The sequence below is a fragment of the Aedes aegypti genome, chromosome 3 (assembly GCF_002204515.2).
Source record: "Aedes aegypti strain LVP_AGWG chromosome 3, AaegL5.0 Primary Assembly, whole genome shotgun sequence".
NCBI classification, from domain to species: Eukaryota; Metazoa; Arthropoda; class Insecta; order Diptera; family Culicidae; genus Aedes; species Aedes aegypti.
Window position 1 is genome coordinate 408,057,202 of NC_035109.1, and position 19,215 is coordinate 408,076,416.

The window sequence follows — 19,215 nt, forward strand, 5'->3', positions numbered from 1 at the left end:
AAAGTTTCCCGGACTATAATCCTGCATGTAGCTGAACTTTCCCTTACTCGATATATCGTAGCTCGATATCGAGTTATAGAACAATTGCAAATGATGATTTTCATGGCTACTACGATGATCGCTTGGATCATTATTGCACTGGATTTGTGTTCTATAACTCGATGATCCCTTTAATATCTAGTTATGAAGAGTTGACTGCAATATTAAACAAATTTAAAAAAAAAGTGTAAATTCATGACTATCGCTAGTCACATCCGACGGATTGCATTTTAAGCAACTTTTTTTCATTTCGGTTAAAAGAATGAGCTTTCATTATGATATGTTAAGATTGTACTTAAATTACAGGTACATTATCGTCTTTACTGCCCATAAAGGGATAATTGTCCCATATTGATTTGATGATACCTTATTATAATATGAAAATGTACATACATTGTTAAAATATGTTATGGAAAAATATGTAGTTAGTGCAGTCCCATATTGAAAAATAAAGACGTCTCTATATGAACGTTAAACCCCAATAGCAGCTTCAAAACTTGAATTATATCCAAATTTATATTCTTTACTGATCAATAGTAGCAAAATGAGTATCTGTGCAGTGATGATGAATAAATATGGTATGCGGAAATGTAAAGAAAATTATGATCATTTGTATGAGAGGACAAACTTCAAACTTGTAGCGTTATTTTCTCAACGCCTACTTTTTCCATTTGGGACAGTTATAACTTTATATGCAGTGTTGGGCCACCGAAAATGCTGAAAATTTTACATTGAATTTTTGTTGAAGAAGATACGGAGATAAGATTTCAAACCTTTTTGAATTTTAAACCACCCTAATGGTGCCGACGAAACACAACCACCAGCATGCGCTTCGCTTTGAATCATGGAACGCTCCCTCTATGCCATCAAGTATTATAGGAGGACCTTCCTGTGTATGTTTGTTCATGTTTCGTTCGTAGAATAATTTTGACTGCGAAAAAGAGGGTACATGTTGTGTTTTGGGAGTGTTTTCTTCGAAGGACGATTTTCCACTTTTCCACCATCGATTGGGTCCCAAATATGTCGCAAAGTGGGCAAGAACTGTGCCGGAGTTATGGTTTGGTGTCATTAGTTGATTGAAGTGCGTTCGAAAAGTGCAATTTGAATGTGGAAAATTTTGGGACCTGAACAGCCAATTTGTCCACACAACATACAGAAGTCGCAGAGGAAAAGTTTCGTTCATTTTTTTGTTCTGCCTATCTCCCGTTTGAATGCAGTGAGCTGAGAAGAATCGATTGTGATGGCGAGGGGGGAGTGTGAAGCGGTGTGGGCAAGAGTGTGATGGAAAAAGGGCAAATGTTGTTCGGCAGCAGCAGCAGAAGCATATTGTTGGGGTGTCTTTTCACTAGATAGTTTTTCCACATAGTTGTGTATCATTTCTAAATTCGGTTTCCGTGCGGCGGCGAGAGAGAGCGAGAAAAAATGGATAAAAGTTAGAAAAGCTGACGGGCAAATTTTCCTAATTTCCAGCACGTTGCACGTCGAGGTGGATGAAATTTTGTCCACTTTTTTGGCAGCCCGTCCAGTTGTTGGATTTTCCAATGTGTCTCCACTCTGTGAATCTTTCCTTGAACCCTTTTTCCCCGTTTGTGATGTGTGTGACTATTTTCCGGGTGTTTCAATCGATACGACTCTTCACGTTTCTGGCTAATAAGGATCAGTGATCGACAGGAAAAATGTTGAAAAGCTATTGCTTTTGAATCAAAAAGTGCACAAAGTGGAAGTGAAAAATCCACCAGGAAGAAGAAAAAGAGGAAATCCCATTCACACCCTATTGTTGGCAAAGAAGCTAAAAAAACGAATGAAAAGTTTACAAAAAGAATCCACTATCCTACATATCTCAAGTGAAAACAAATTATAGTGAAAGCGATAAAACAAGAAGAAAAGTAGGCGAAACCAGTGCATTTCCACAGCATTCTACGACTGAAAAAAAATAAAACACATTCAAGGAGAAAAAGCCGGAGCAGTACAATACCATTTAGTACAACAAAGAGCAACAACAACTGCAAGGGAAATATGGATCAATGTTCGAGCCTGCTGGTGTCTGCTCTGTTCAGCACAATTATCCTCAGCGGTTTATATAATCCAGTCGAAGGTAACGAAACAATGATGCTTAGTTGTTTTTTTTTTCTATTCGCAAAATTTAAAGCCCGACCCAAAAATGTTGACTTGGGTTTGCGCTTGGGGGAGCAATTTGCTGACGAAGGGCTCCAATTTCCGCGGAAGCCGTCTCAGCTCACAACGGGCAAATTTTCCGCCCAATGAACGGAAAAAGGGGGGAGCGAGATGTGCACATAAGTAGTCGGTATACACACAGCCTCAGTGCCGGAGCGCCGAAAATCGATATTTTATCGGTATGCTTTGAAAATGTATGACAAAACAAGAAAAGACAAAAAAGTACGAAATGTATGAATTAAGTCGAAAAGCAGCGGAAGCAAAGTTGCTGTTGTGCGAAACCATTTTTAGTTGATACAGTTGATGGGTGAAGAGATAACATTGAATGAACATCTTCTCAGTGATGTTTTGCTGTTCATCAAATGAAGCGTAAATTAGATGGAATAATACCAAGTTTGGAATTCGATTTGATTAAACTACACTGATAAAAAGGCATGGTAATGCTGACTATATCAAGGGTCAAATTAAAACCACTTTACTACTTATTTTTTGCAGAACATGTTACATTATTAGAACAACAAAACAGTAGTTATGATTACTATGTTTTGACAGATTATTGGCATGATTGGCATAGTAACATGTACTATTTCATAGTGATTGTCAAAATCGAGGATAGTACACTTTTTTGCATGCAGTTGGTCGAAGAATGGAAGAAAAATGATAAAAAATTGTTTTCATTAATTTATTTCAATGTAATTGCTCGGATTTAGAATGAAATTGTGGTAAACGTACAGTTAATATGTGAATGGAGTTTGATTCATGTTATCCACTTGCTAGAAATATGATGTGGCCATCGGAGATCCATTCTGGAGAGACCATTTCCCTTTGGCAAATGATCGATGTTTCCAAAGTCGTTCACCTCTTTTTTAATCCCACTTCTATCCAACTGTATGGAACGTTTCGTCAAAAGCGATTTTAGATTTGACCACTTCCTGGAGATCCAAGCCTTGCCGAATAGAACCATAGATTTAAAGGGTTAAACTATCAAAACTTCAGGAACACGACGCTACTTCTAAAGGGGTGCGCACGGGCAAATATCCCTACTCCTACAGGAACGTTATCGCGATTTAAGTCCTCAATTGCAGCTAAGAGAAAAAAAAACCTTAATTTTTCAGCTCTAATTCAATGATTAACTAATGTACCGAGATACCCGTAACGCAGGTAGATCATCTTTACGAGGTGCGTTACGGGGTAAGATCTACCATATTGTACTCTTGTTGTATTTGTTCTTGTGAATGCTTATAAGTTACGGTCGGAAGAGTATAAGAGAGTAACAAGCCACTAAGACCCACCTAATTGTGATGATGAGGAGGTCGAAGTGGAAAAATGGCTCAATCAGCATCTGAGGTTAATTTTAAACTGATGAGACAATTTCTTTCCGAGTTCAAGAGTTTATCATTCGATATCTAGGAGGGAAACAATTCCGAATCGGTGGAGTAGCAGAACTCTTAAATTCTAAAATAAGCTTTCTGTTTCAAGGAATCTAAATGTCTCATGCGATGAAACCTGTTCACAGTTTCAAAAACGTCTTTGAATCTTATAAGTAGAAGCAATAATTTGATACGCTAGAGTACCGATGCATGGTCAAAATCAGTATCATTCATCCAGTTTAGTGGCCGAACTTGATTAAGGGGCGCGCTTTTGAGAGTTTAATAGTGACAAACTGTTTTCTCCAAAAGGTATAAATAGCGGTATCTTTTTCTGAAGAGGCTCTATGAAAAATGGTAAAGAATGATATTTGTATAAAAAACGACTATTTCATTATTTCTCAATAGTAATGGAGTAGAATGACGTGCACTAAACAAAGGGCACGGGTATACCACAAAAGATCAAAGAAAACTGGTCGCAGTGGTTCATCTCGAACAGAAACAGATGGATGATGAATGTACCGAGAATAAATGTTATAATTATTGCAATTTCAGAGATAACTTTCCGTTCTGCGGTTGAACAGAAAGCTACCGCAGCTGTCATATTACTGATTTTCGCAAAGCATCATCGATCAGCTGCTATGATACCTTGGAAATCATACTGATGATTGGTGTTTTCGGCTATTTTTCAAAGCTGTAGACTCTACTAGCACACTTTGATTAGATGGTTTCGTTCAATGATACAAACATTCTCAAGTCTGCGGTAGAACTTTGACAGCTGCGGTAGAACTTGGCGGCTACCGCAGAACGGAAAATTTTCAAAAGAAACGCAATATTACAATTCGATTTACAACTGAATTATTTTCGCGGTATTTCACAAAATCTATTTGGCCAAAGTATAAAAGACCCTAACGCAAAACCCTTCGGAACTATTTTTTTTTTTCAAAAACTGACAATTAAATTGACTATAATAAATTGGTAAATTTACCATGCCACAAAGCATCAGGTCATAGCAATTGTGACTAAAACGTGATGAAAATTGCAAAATGTTTGATTACACAGCGTTACAAAAATGACATTTTTGCGTGTCTCAAGGATCAAATTATGTGTCTCTACAGGGTGTCTACTACCTGGAAAAACCTGGAAAACCTGGAATTATCAGGGAATTTTATTCAACCTGGAAAAAACCTGGAATTCTCAGGGAATTTCGATCACAATCAGGGAAATAATTTTGAGGCAGTAATTCTATCATAAAATATGTTCACGACACAGATATTTTGCGCCAAAACCCAGAGCAACTATTATTTGCAAGAAAATTCTCTTTAATAGAAAAAAATTCGGCTGCGCCGCTGTCAAAATATTACTTGAGGCGTTCAGCGAGACCCCTTTCAAGTATAGAATTTTATCGACTTACCAAAACATGATTGACATTTTTAATATTTCTATATTTAATCATTTTGAGTTTCCCTAGGTTTTTTTGTCGAGAAATTTCTCTAGCATTTTATCCAAGGATGACTGCAGATCTTCAAAACATTTTTCAATGAATTACTCAAAAAATCCACAAAGAATATTCAATAGTTCATTTGAGGTTCCACACCAGTTAACACTACAGCATTTTTTTACATTTCAAGAAATCCTCCGATCATTCCTACACATTTTTTCGTGATTTCGTCCTATGTTTTATCACGAATTCCTTCATAAAATCATGCGGGATGTCATCCAGAGATTCAATGAATATTTTTCTTTTTTTCACTTATCTTAGCAACAATCTAGAAAATCTTGTGAGATTTCCTCAAGAGTGAGTTCATCCAGAAATCCTTATTCATCAAGGGTGACTTAAGAACATAAGTTACCCTAAGATTTGCTTTAGGAAAACGCCGTCGAATTTTTTTTTTCAACGATTTCTCAGCTTCCTGGTAAATTTCTGAGAGAGACCCGCGAAGAGGAATAATATCAACGTCATATGCAGCCCAGATTCCGCTGTCACGAAACGTCAAATGCAGCCCGTCGTTTTTAAGGCTGAATAAGTGGAAAGTATTGTATTCAAACAAACTGTTATCCAAATCCTCAGTCAGCGGAGCAGTTTTTCCAAAGATGCTGATAAATGTAACCACAAGGCTTGATATTTCTAATGTCTGCTACGTTTGCTGGCATGGAATTTCACTCAAAAGGTTGTTTATCCTTCGGTGTGATACAAACGCAATATTTTTTTTGCTGTGATGTTCATGTGAGAGTTTGAACGGCTTGCGCATGATTGATGAAAACACAGAGTGGAATAAGAAAAAAACTCAGCAATCACAGAAAATGAAGACCGTCTGCGCGAGTCTCGTCTCAAGTAATCTCTTAGAAGTATTCGAAGACTCTCATTTTGTGGTGTGTGCTAACGTAAGAACTAAACGACACATACAAGACGCGACGCGAGACAAGACATAACACTTATCGTTCTTACGATAAGTGTTATGTCTTGTCTCGCGTCGCGTCTTGTATGATTCGATGACTTCTGAAAATAATCTTAGGAGTAATCTTAAAGAGTTTCAGAAGGACAATTTTGTAAAAAATCCTGAAAAATTATTGGAGACATCTGGAGTAGTTTCTGGTTGAATATTCCAATTTTTTTTAAACGAGAATCTAGAAAAGTCGATGGAAGAATCGCCGGATAAAATCCTGGAGGACTAAGCTGCCGTGAATCGCAAGGGCTTTAGGACATTTCGTTGAATGACATTTGGTCGAATGACATTTGGTCGAAAGGACATTTGGTCGAATGGACATTTGCGAATTGCTTTGGAACATTTATTCTGGTCGAATGACGTTTAGTTGAACGAAAATTTGGTGGGAAGCTTATTTTCAAATGGATTATTGAAAGATCATTTGGTAAAATTCAGTATTGTTTTCCAAGTTTTGCAAAATTGGTAAGATAACTTATTCTTTCGAATATTCTGAATCATTCGCTGTTGTTGAATAAAAAACGGGACATTTTATGTATTTTTTTTTAAATTCCATACTTTTTTTTATTTGTAATTTGAAGTTATGTCAAAATCAAGGATTTTGATAATTACTCAAATGAAAATTTTGGAAGTAGTTTTTTGTGTATTGACTAAGATATTTAACTCTAGTGAATTTATTATTCTTTGAAAATATCATCATTTAAAAAAAAAAACTGCTCAATAAGTTATTTTATAGCTCAACGATGTGAACATAACGTTTTCATTATTTATTATTCTTTTGAAATGTCCTCGTTCTTTGTAATGAACTGCTGATCTTCATTTGATGGAAGCATTCGGAGATAGTGCTCTTGATCTTTCTTTGAATTTCGGGTCTTGTAGCTTATGGACGTGGGTAAGACTTTTAAATGCGGAAATTAGAATTGAAACGGCAGCAAAAATTTGTTTTTTTATGGAACATCTTTATGGCGAAGTGAATGTAAGGTGTCGATAACTCTACTTATGGCCAATTGGCTTAAGTATTGTGACTTCCAGCTTAATAACATTCCTAAAGCAAATGTATGGCTTTGCTGACAGTGTTAATCACCTCGGGTGAAAAACAGAATTTGCAGTAAAAGCTTTGAATTATAAAAAAATAAAGTTGTGCTAATTCTATGTATCGGGGAAGGGAAGACGAGTTGACTGAGGTGACAACAGTTGTCTTGTTTTCATTTAAGATCAGCTTATCTCGAATCTAATATGCCCGAAACGAAAGCAGCATGTAACGTCAAAAAAACACAATAGGTTGATCAATATATTGGAAGAGCGTCCATCAAATTGAATAACAAAATTTTGCTTATCGCATATAGATTGTTGGTAAAATGGCTAATACATTTTCAATTATTTGATCACTCTTGTATAAGCGACAAAATGCTACTCTCGACGATAGTCAGACTAAACGTTAACCTTCGTTTTCATACTATTTAGATTCGACCACTATCTTTTCCACGAAATGTCGGTTCGACCAAATATCATATGCTTTGTATTGCAACTAAACCTTTTCGACCAAATGTCCATTCGACGAAATGTCCGTTCGACCAAATATACTTTCGACCAAACGTCATTCGACTAAATGTCATTCGACCAAATGTCTTTCGACCAAATGTCATAGATTCAATCGCAAGTCATTCCATCTTAAAAAAGTAGGCATTGATAAAATTGGCTGTGAAGTTTTCAAATTCGAATATTCAAAAAATTCCACAGGATTGGAACATGTAACAATCTTAATGTAACTTTCACAACTTGCTTTTCACATCTTTCCGAAAAAAATAAAAGATGGTCAAAACAAGTTAAATTTTTGTGTTCCACAGTGAGAAAGTCTGTAGTGGGACTGATATGCGGTTACTTTTCATTATGGGACAATTTGACTTGCTGTTTTTTCCTAATTATTCCGAACAAACCATATTATTTCATTAGTACAGCTGAAAGAACATTGGAAAAGATGTTGAAAACTAAACTCAACTCAATTTTGACGAAAATGCAGATGGGACTGACTTACGATTCACGGCAGTAAGGGTTGTCTTAAAAAATATCAAAAATAATATATGAAGGAATTACTGTTGGAATCCCTTAGGTATTGTTAGTTATCATTATTTTTTAAAAATGCAGGTTTCATTTTCCAAAACATTTTTTTAAGAGATTTTTTAAGACAATTTATTGAGAGATTTCATGAGAAATAATCACAAAACAAACTTCTAAAGAAAAAAAATCTCTCAAATAAAGTAATCTATAATCTAAAGGAATTTTTAGTTATCACAAAAAAATTCCAAAACAAGTTTTAGAAATATTCTCTGATAAATGTCTGGTCGTATCAAACTTTTTTCTCATAGTTACTTGGATACCGTTTGGTCTCTTTTCGGTCTCTTTCTGGTTCCTGCTTAGCTCTTTTTTCAGTTTTTTTTAATTTCAAATTTTCAAGACACTCACTCGTTATCAGAACTGCTACGTGCTCAATTTTTAAAATTATAGAATCATATTTATTTAACTATTACATTGTATTTATTTGATTGAGTTTGTCTTAAGTTCGTCGAAAATCGATGGAGCCCTTGAGCTACCATGGGAAAGGGAAGATTAAGTAATTTAGAACTCTTGAACATTTTAGAATGAAATGTAACAATGTAACAAGCATACTGATGCACTTGAAAGTTCTGTTAAGTTCACGATGATGAAAAGAGCTCTTACAAACGAAATCAAAGACTCTATCAATGGCAAATTAAACTCATTTGAATAAAACATAATCTTTGGTATTGTTAGCACCTTCATATTGGAATAGCTTCAGCATGCGTTAAAAAATGTCTAGAAGTGTATAAATTGCTATTGAATCAAAAACACTTCAAAATTTATCATTATTTTGTTTAGCCATATAAAATTAGAGTATTTCTTGAACCTGGAATTATTTTGAGAAACCTGGAAAACCCTGGAAATATCAGGGAATTTCATTTCGGTAAACGAGTAGACACCCTGACTCTAGTAGATTTGGAGTTGCTGAATCTGATGCCATTCTCAGAAATGTTCCAGCACGTCACAATTTTTAGTTATAGGGTCGCCAAAGTTGTATAAAACACTGGTTTTATTGATGTTTACATAAAATTTAAAGTACACTTTATCTAACTTTTTGTAATCTAATCCACCAAACATGCAAAATAGAACTTAATCTTCTATTTCAGACATAATTTGATTGAAATTTCACGATTAAATTTCGATTAAACCGATTTTTTCCACATGCTTGCAGTCTCCATAGAAAATTTTTCGTTTCTCTTATATGGCAAAATACAATAATATTTTAAATAATCAAAAAATAAATTTTCCGCATCAAAAGTATAATAAATTTTGAAGAAAAGTATTGTTATACACATAAATTTTGAATTCTGTAGCAAATTAAGCAAATAAATTGCCGTACAAGCTGGCAAACTTGCATGCAAGTTGGCTGAAATAGTCAATTTTCGCATTTTCAACAGTCAATATCTCAAAAACAAGACGTGCTATGATATTTCTATGATAGCTATCATTACTATTTGATGACATGGTGATGACATGCAATGCCTCAATAGTTTACTTCACTATGTAAATTCTATCAGTGTACCAATAGCTTCATTTTCGATTCATTCCTGATTTCTTTTAATAATAGACTCTTTCTAGTTTCTTATCTATTTATTCTAAAACCTTTCTCAGAGATTCCTTAAAAATATATTTCATTTATGTCTTTTGCTACTCGCGATGGTGTTGGGAATGTGACCAGGAAACTTTGGAATAATTTTTTGTGGGATTGCTTAAGAAAGATTGTTTTATAAATTCAGGATAAATCCCAAATGGAGTACATGAATGATTTTTTGAAGGTGTTCTCCGAAGTATCTCTGGATGAAATTTCTGAGGATTCCCCGATTATATTTCACTAATAAACTTTAGATAAATTCGTTAGGAAAGAAGTACTAGATTAAATCCATTGTAGAGCTCTGGAAGTTTCAACAGATTTTTTGAAAAAATTGTCAGGTATGGTCTGCTAGGAAAATAAAATTGGACGAATCCTGAAAGAATTCGAAAAAAAAGGTCAATATATTGCAAACAAATGTTTTTTTCGGCAAGATTCTTGAATTTTTTATCAGTTTTTTCTGGTTGTAAAACCCAAAAAATAATTAAGATGTGTAACGTAAATAAACGGAAAACCGAATTTAGTACTACATTAAGGTAGTTCAAAAAATGTTTTTGCTCCGCATTACGCATTCGATTCTAGATCAAATCGTGAGTGTCGCAAAATTTGAGCCCATTTGGATGAACACTGAGACTCACAACCCGAGTAGATAACTGGATAACTGGATGAAATCAAATTGATAACAACTTTCATGATCACTGTTATCAATTTGATATTCTATTATCAATGATTACCGAATGATAACAAAATTGGTTATCAATGTATCCGTGACAGACATTATTGATAACAGGTTGATAACAAAATATGTTATCACACATCTTTCTCAGGTTGATAACAAAATATGTTATCACACATCTTTCCCATAACATTTTTACAAAGTGTGCAAAGTTGACTTTTCGTCATACAAAATTTTGTAAAATTTTTTGAAGCGTAAGTTTAATCCAAGGTACCGTAATCCGGGGTAACATTGATCATTTTTTTTTAGTTTTTCACAAAAACCTTAGTTTTGACAAAAACCTTAATTATCATTAGCTTATAAATATACGAAAGAGAGGCACCATTCATGGTTCGAAAATGCTTCATCAATAAATCTTTATTTGAACGTTTAACAAGATGAGTCATCCCGATCAATGTTACCCCGCTGATCAATGTTACCCCGGATTACGGTACTCATCTCTCAAAATTTGCCCGTGAATTATGACCATACAATTAAAAAAAAAATTGATGTTGTAAATTTGGTTATCAACTTGAACTCAGTGATAACATAATTTACTACAGTGATCTCTCCATGAGTCGATGTTCCATGACTCGATATCGACTCATGGAACAATACTGGAAACAAAATTTCATGGTTGCTATGATGGTCCCTTCAAACAGCTTTCCAAAGGATTGCTGTTCCATGACTCGATATTTCCATGAGTCGATGGTCCCTTCAATATCGACTCATGGAGGTTTCACTGTATTACTTTGTTATTCGACAAACAAATTTGAGTTCTTATTTTTGTTATGTTGGCTGTTAATTCAGCCAAGATGATAACAAAATCAGTTATCAAGTGATGATCACCAGGTAACATGATTTGTTATCATTTTGGTATTCAACTTTGCTCGGGAAGCCCTTCAAAGTTTGTAAAGGAATCACTATGGGAGAAACAAGCAATTCATTCGATCGACCAGTGTTTTTTCATGAGCTCTTGAGTATTAAATTTACGCTGATACATTGTCTCAGTAATTTATTATTGATTTACATTCAATTAGAAATTCTTCGATAGTGCTCATTTATCTTCTGAACAGGCAACGTTGCTGCATCTGGCGCGAAAGATACCATACACAAATCATGGCTTCTATATTCCACTGTACAAATCCAGTGATGCCTGCAGAGCAACTCAATTATCACCATAACAAATCATTTATAAATAGGTATAAATGATCCCACTGACTTGCTTGGTAGAGTAATAGAAAATAATCTACTTCAGAGCAAAGTATCATTATTGCTAACTCCTTTAGGAATCACAAACAGTTTGAAAAAATCAAAACGGGACTTATCAGATTTCATTGAAATGGTTCGTAAACAACGATGGAATGATAAGAAATTGTATGAAAATAGTTTTAACCGATAGATAAATGTACTTGAATAAATTTCGGTATTTCCATGATGCTTTTCAATATTGGCTGTGCAAGCACTTAGATTAGATTAGATTAGATAGATAAATGTATTGTAAGTTATGTGACGATTGCTGAATAAATAAAAAAAAAAATAATCTAAATATTACTGAGTCGTCCGATTTGAATGCGGTCTTCAGCAAAGTTGTAGCTGACGAGTGTATCTAACGGTAGTCTAGTTGAATGTTTAACATTATGATAATGTTGATCACCTACTATACATAGTAGGGGTCAAGTCATATCCCGACAAACATTTTTGCTGGATAAGAATTGAACAAATCACTCTCAAGCATACTTCAGCTGAGCAAACTGTTATTCAGCTACTAATGTTACTTGGGATACGATTCAATAAGGTTTGACTCCTTGTTTTCCACTAATCAATTGTAGTTTTCAAACATAGTATGGTCTGTTGGACAAGATTAACCCATCCTTCAACAATCGTGAGTTGCTCTGGCCACGTCCTGGCAACAACTGGAATTTGTGATTAGTTTTTTTTTTATCTTTATTATAGTGGTTTTTCGCCCTGGGCGATTTCGCCACTCAATCTCGTTCATATATGCGTAACAATGTTTTAAACACCATTTATCAGTATTTTCTTGTGCATCAACATTATCATGTCTATTTAGATTCTCCCTTCATTCGTGGAGCCAGTTTTCGTGTCCGAAGGAAGATGTTAGTTTTAAATTGCTTCATACATTCCCGCGTCTTTAAGGAAACTTAGGATCGCAGTTTCACTATTACGTTCGTTCTGTAATGCCATTCTAATACTTGATATGCCATACTGCTGCCTCAGATGTTCCGTTGACGGACAGCTACAGATACAATGTTCCACGGTGTTGTGGACTCTACATATATCACACTGCTTCCGGAAACCTACTCCACCGTTAAAGTTGTGTGAAATTCTTGTGTGCCCAGTTCTGAGTCGCGAGAGAACTCGTTGGTCCCTACGGTTTGGTAGGTCCTTCCAAGTGTCAACGTAATTCTTGATTTTCCCGGTGAAATTCGTTCTGTCTTGCTGCCATACGGTAGCCCAGGCATCTGTTGTCTTGTTTTTCAACCACATTTTGATATCTTCCCCTGGAATATTCCGCGTTAATGGCCTTTTACTGCGCCCAAGATTTGCTAGGCGGTCTGCCTCTTCATTTCCTGAAATCCCTTTATGTCCTGGGATCCACATGAAGGTTATGTGATTCCCTTGTCCTGCTACTATTTCCTGTGTCGCTTGAATCCATGGATGTGGATTCTCTGTTGCTTGGAGAGCTGACAGTGCACTGGCCGAATCCGTGACTATCAGCAATGGACCTTCACTATGACGAGAAGCAGCTTGGAAGATAGCGGCAGCTTCCGCCGAGAAAACGGAACAGAGCTTAGAAAGACCATGTGCTTCTTCGTATGAACTGGAGTGGATTCCAATTCCGACGTTTGTGTTGTTTATTCCAGGCACCTTCGATCCATCTGTGTATCGAATTTCAGTGAAAGGGTATTTGGTCCTTACCCATTCCTTGAAATGCGCTCGAACTTCTTCAGGAAGGCAGTTCCGACTGAAATGGTTTTTAATATGAGAGTCAATGCTGGGCTCCTTAGCTTGCCAGCTTTGGGCTCCATTCCGTTGCCTTTTGGCCACCAAGGGAAGCTTAATGTTGACCACAGAGTTGAGAATTCGGTTTGTTTGATTGGTGATAAAAGTTTCCGATCTTCTGTTTTTTGTATGTTCTAGGAAGCTAACAGCTTTCATACTGATGGCAGTGACAGCTTTGAACTTGAAAGGCGGCACTCCGGCTTCTACGCATGCTGAAGAGGCAGGAGTAGACGGTAGCAGGCCTGATATTGCCCGGATTGTATTGTTATATACGGGTCCTAATTTCAGTAGCATATCTTCGTACGCGCGGCTTGTGATTTCTACTCCATGGAACAATTCGTCCCCTTGATGCTACAACTAGATAACTCGAAATTTGAAATTTTTGACTTCAATATGTCAAAACATTTTTCTTAATTAGATCTGCAAAATATCCACAGGTCTTAAGCGTGTGATTCAAAATACACAAGTTAAAGATTATTTTTCAATCATAATCTCTGCGATTAACCATCACCTTGTTAAACGGTCATACCTTCAAAGTTGCACATCTCAAAATTTTGATTTTCGAGTTATCTAGTTGTAGCATTAAGGGGACGAATTTACTACAGACTACTGCGTTAGCTACTCGCAACTGTGCTTTTCTATCGCTCTTTGTACGTTTATTCGCAATACTTTTTACCAGGTTCACCCGGTTTCTACAGTTTTCTTTGACAAGGTCAAAATGCTGTCGAAAGTTTAGGTGCCTGTCAAAGGTCACTCCTAATACTTTTACAGTTTTTCTGGTTGGTATGGCCTTACTCTCTATCTTGATAGGTTTTCGTATGACTGGATGTTTTTCCGAGCAGATATGAATTCTGGAACATTTTTCGGCTGAAATTTCGAACCCAACTCGATTTGTCCAGCGTGAGACGGCGTTCACCCTCGCTTGAAGTTTTCTTCTGGTAGCGGCAGGATGTTTTCCGGCCACTACTAATAAAATATCGTCTGCATAGATGAAAATTTGTACCCCTTTAGGGAGTATTCCGAAGACGCTGTTCATGCTTATCAGGAAGAGGGTCACCGCTATTACCGATCCTTGAGGCACTCCTGTTTCGTCATTGACCAATTTGGAGCGATGATTGCCGATTATGACCCTGAAGCTCCGGTTTGATAAAAAGTTTTTCACGAAGTTTAGCATATTACCGGATATTTCCCATTGGGCTAATTGCTCCAATATATTTGGTGCCCAAGCCCTGTTGTATGCTTTTGCTAGGTCAAGCGAAGCCATCTCAATGTGTTCCTCTTTTTCTAAGGCGTCGTTTAGAGCTTGTCCTAGTGAGGCAAAATAGGTTCCAGTGCCATATCCAGCCCGAAAGGCGTGCTGGCGCTTGTCTAGTAAAGAGTTTTCTACAAGATATTCCATCAGCCGGCGGTTAACCAACCTTTCCATTATTTTCGCCACACAGCTTGTTAGGGCTATGGGTCGATAGTGCTCTACATCGTGTGCGGATTTCGTCATTTTTGGTAAGGGAACGACAAGACTAGTCCTCCAGCTGGATGGAAGTGTGCCAGCTGTCCATTCTCTATTGAGCCCTTCCAAAAGGACAACTTTTCCTTCGGCGGGGAGGTGCCTTAGCATTGGGTAGCCGATTTCGCCAGGGCCCGCTGATTGGCCGTTTGCTTTACTAAGAGCAAAACTAAGTTCTTTTTCAGAAAATAAACGATTGAAGGCCTGGCCCTTGTCTGGAGGAACGATAAAGTTAATCACGTTCTGTTGTGGAGTTGGATGCTTTCTTAGAAAGTTGCTTGGGTATTTTTGATGCGAAGATAAGCCGGCGAAATAATCAGCCAAGGCGTCAGCAACGACAAGTGGTTCTCGGGTGGTGTGGTCATTGATTTTCAAGGCAATTCCTCGAGTGCGTCTTTTGCCTTGTATTGCATTAACCCGACTCCAGAGTTCAGTGGAAGATTGCGTATCGTTTATCCCATCGAGAAAGTCGCGCCAAGATGCTTCTTTGGCTTCCCTGATTAGCTGTCGGCAAGCGAGATGCGCTACCCGATAGGCTGTCATGGCATTCTTCTTTTCGGGGTGGTCGGCTGGCAACCGCCTTGCGGCTCGCAGTTTTTTCCTTCGATTCTTCACCGCTTTTTTAACTCCATCTGACCACCAGGGGAGAGCGCGACGTCCAGGTGTAGCACTTGATCTGGGGATAGATACGGTTGCAGCTTCATAGATTCTTGTGGTGAGCACTTCAATCGATGTTGGTTGGGAATCAATTGTGCTGGCTAAAGCAAATTGGAAATTCATCCAATCTGCTTTTTTGTACAGCCAGCGAGGCCTTCGGGATGTTTCGGGGGCGATGTTGTTTGCGTTGATCCAGATCGGGATGTGATCACTACCAGCTGAGTCTTTATCGGTTTTCCACATAAAACCGTTTGCAATTGTGGAGGATGCCAAGGAGATATCGATAGCTGTTTCCTGTTGTCCTCGGATGAAGGTCGATGAACCGTCATTCAGAACGTGGAGATTCATTTCCGTTGCGAAATCATGGATGATTCGTCCCCTGGTGTTACTGGGACGATTCCCCCATGCCTCATGGTGCCCGTTTCCATCAGCAAGTATAATAATCGGATCCGCAACTGATTCGAAAGCTTTCATTAGTCTGTTCTTCAAATCTGGTTGCCTGCCGTTCGGTAGGTAGAGGCAGACTATCGTTACTGGAAAAGGCCAGGAAACACGGACGGCAATCATCGGTAGATCGGAGTCAATCAATATGGGTTCATGAGGTATCTCGATTGAATCCCCTATGGCCACTGAATGGTATATATTTTGGCCGCATTTAGTTGTCCAGGTATACTTTTTCCTCAGAGTCTTGTTCATTGTATCGGTGAATGCTCTGTGAGGTTCTTGGAGTGCGATAACAAGAGGTTCATAATTATGCACCAGCCTTTCAAGTTCCGACAAGTTCTTGAAAAAAACCATTTATGTTCCATTGTAGGATCAGCGGTGTGCTTCTACTATGAAGATCAGTTCTATTCGATGACAAGGATGTCATAGAACTATTAGGCGTAGCCATTGATGTCATTGAGAGTAATTATACAGTCTATAACCGCTGCAGGCCCGTTTTGATGCCCAATCCGTACAGGTTGTGTGTTTCGCTTTTGTGGTTATGGGAGTCGAATGGGTCAAAGCTCCACTAGGTGGGCCTTCGCTAGCTAACAGTAACCCAACAGGATAAAACGACACGGGATGGGACTTACCACCTGGGAGGAGATTCCCAGAGTGCCCGGGTGATTAGTTGAATACGTACCTAAAAGAGTTGCAGAGACCTCTCCTTTCTCTAATTTTTATTTTCTATGAAAAATCGATAGACAGAGAGGCTATCCTTTAATTGCCTACCTTGATACCTTGATGGCTACAGCGTAAGATCACGCAATTGCCGGGCGTATTGTAGAGCTTGCCCCGAACGTTTAGGGTCACCAAGTCACTCTTCCCCGAAGCCACCGACCTCTACTTGGTTCCCTGCTGAATATTATTTTCGCAATTCTTTCTTCCGACATTCGCACTAAGTGACCAGCCCACTGAAGTCTGCCGTATTTTACACGATTGATAATATTCGCATCTTTGTACACTTGATACAAGTCGTGATTCATGCGTCTGCGCCACACACCATTTTCGAGTTTCCCACCGAGTATTGTCCGCAGCACTTTACGCTCGAAAACACCGAGAGCTTTCCGGTCTGACTCTTTCAACGTCCACGCTTCGTGCCCGTAGAGAGCCACCGGAAGAATCAATGTTTTATACAGGGCGAATTTTGTTTCCGTTTGCAAGCTGCGGGACCTAAACTGATTACGTAGTCCGTAAAAGGCCCTATTCGCAGCCGCAACACGTCTTTTCACTTCGCGGGAAACGTCGTTGTCACATGTCACAAGTGTTCCAAGGTAAACAAATTCTTCAACAACTTCAAACACATCCCCATCAAACACTACCTCAGCACTTACACCACCATGCCTGACTCTATCTCTACCTGTAACCATGTACTTCGTCTTGGTAGAATTGATGGTCAGGCCTATCCTCGCTGTCTCCCTCTTCAGAGGCACGAAGGCCTCTTCCACTGACCTGCGATCGATTCCAATCAGGTCTATATCGTCCGCAAAGCCAAGGAGCATATGCGACCTTGTGATAATAGTGCCATTTCTTTGCACGCCACCTCGTCTGCGATCCGAACACTTGATTTCGAACCATCCAGCGTAGCACATATCAGCCTAATTAGTTTCGCCGGAAAACCATTTTCAGACATTATCTGCCAAAGCTCATTTCTTTTCACTGAGTCGTACGCCGCCTTGAAATCAATAAACAGATGGTGAGTCTGCAAGTTATACTCCCGGAATTTGTCTAGGATCATTCGCAAACTAAACATCTGGTCCGTTGTCGAACGGCCCTCACGAAAACCAGCTTGGTATTCGCCGACGAAGAACTCCTCGAGCTGTCTCAGTCTGTTAAACAGGATGCGCGACAGAATTTTGTACGCCGAATTCAGCAGGGTAATTCCTCTGTAATTGGCACACTCCAGTCTGTGCCATTTCTTGTAGACAAGCATGGGAAACATTCACTCGAATATTGCATTTCTCTCGCTCATATCCACAAGCGGTCAAGAGCGAGATTGCCGTTTCTCCGGCCAAGCTGAGTGTTTCAATTTCCAATGCGCTTTCTTCTTGTTCGCCGAGCGAACAAGAACGACATGAACGGCAACAGAATGATTCACTACTGACTCCTTGTGCCGAAGGCATGCGATTGCTGTAGCGAACGATTCTTTACATTCCGATTCCGCACGAGTGGCATTCGTATTTGAGAGCTGAAGAGCGTTCACTGACTGGTAATACACAAGGCGAAATGTTTCAGTGAACGCAAAATCTGTGCATTTCGCAGGAAGCTTTCAGTGATCGAATGGCGAACGCGTTCTTTCGTGTCTCCAATTTAAGAGAGGATAGGTGCTCTCTCCGCTCCGTATATCTTTTCATTTTCTGTTTATCTCAATCATTTACGATTCGTCGGGATTGCGCTCACCCTAGTAGCGTTCGGCAGTCATTGAACATTCGGTGGCAGCAGATACTTTGTAGATATTTTATCGGTAGCGTTCGGGTGAGTGAGTGAATTTTCCCATGCTTGCTTGTAGATAGGGCGTATGAGACCATCCAACCAGCCGGTGGGCAATTCTTCGTCCTCCCATACCTTCAGAAGTACTCGGTGGATCGACTGGTAAAGCTGCTCGCTTCCGTGCTTGAGAAGCTCGACCGGGATCTCGTCCTTCCCAGCAGCCTTACAGTTCTTCAGCTCGCTGATAGCCTTTTTAACCTCTCCTATGGTCGGTGGGTCCACAGCTTGATCATCATCATCTATGTTCATCCTGTCCCTCGCTACATTTCCATTCTCACCGTTCAACAATTGCTGAAAGTGCTCCTTCCACCTGGCAGCCACCGCCGTTTTATCGGTCAGCAAATTCACTTCTCGGTCATTGCACATGACGGGCACTGGTACGGAATTGTGCCGCGCACCATTGACCGTTGCATAAAATCTCTGCATATCATTCCGGTTCATGGTTTCTTGTGCGTCAGCTACCACACTTTCTTCGTGCTGCCTTTTCTTTCTGCGGTGGATTCGTTTTTCTTCGGCTCTCGCTGCCCTGTACCGCTCTCTGTTCTGTCGGGTACCGGCCACAAGCATACGGCTTCTGGCGACATTCTTCATGTCTGTCACCCTCTGGCACTCTTCATCGAACCAGTCGTTCC

The 19,215-nt window shown here is 38.7% G+C and overlaps 1 protein-coding gene across 2 annotated transcripts in view; it reads left to right on the forward strand.

Annotated features, from left to right (window-relative positions):
* The first annotated feature begins 923 nt into the window (after window positions 1-923).
* Window positions 924-19,215, forward strand: part of LOC5569137 (roundabout homolog 3) — a 47,594-nt gene continuing 29,302 nt past the window's right edge. For both annotated transcript variants that reach the window (XM_001652696.2, XM_021848486.1), the window contains exon 1: window positions 924-2,134. In XM_001652696.2, coding sequence (XP_001652746.2) covers window positions 2,056-2,134 — 79 coding nt within the window. In that variant the 5' untranslated portion in view covers window positions 924-2,055. The remainder of the gene's footprint in view (window positions 2,135-19,215) is intronic.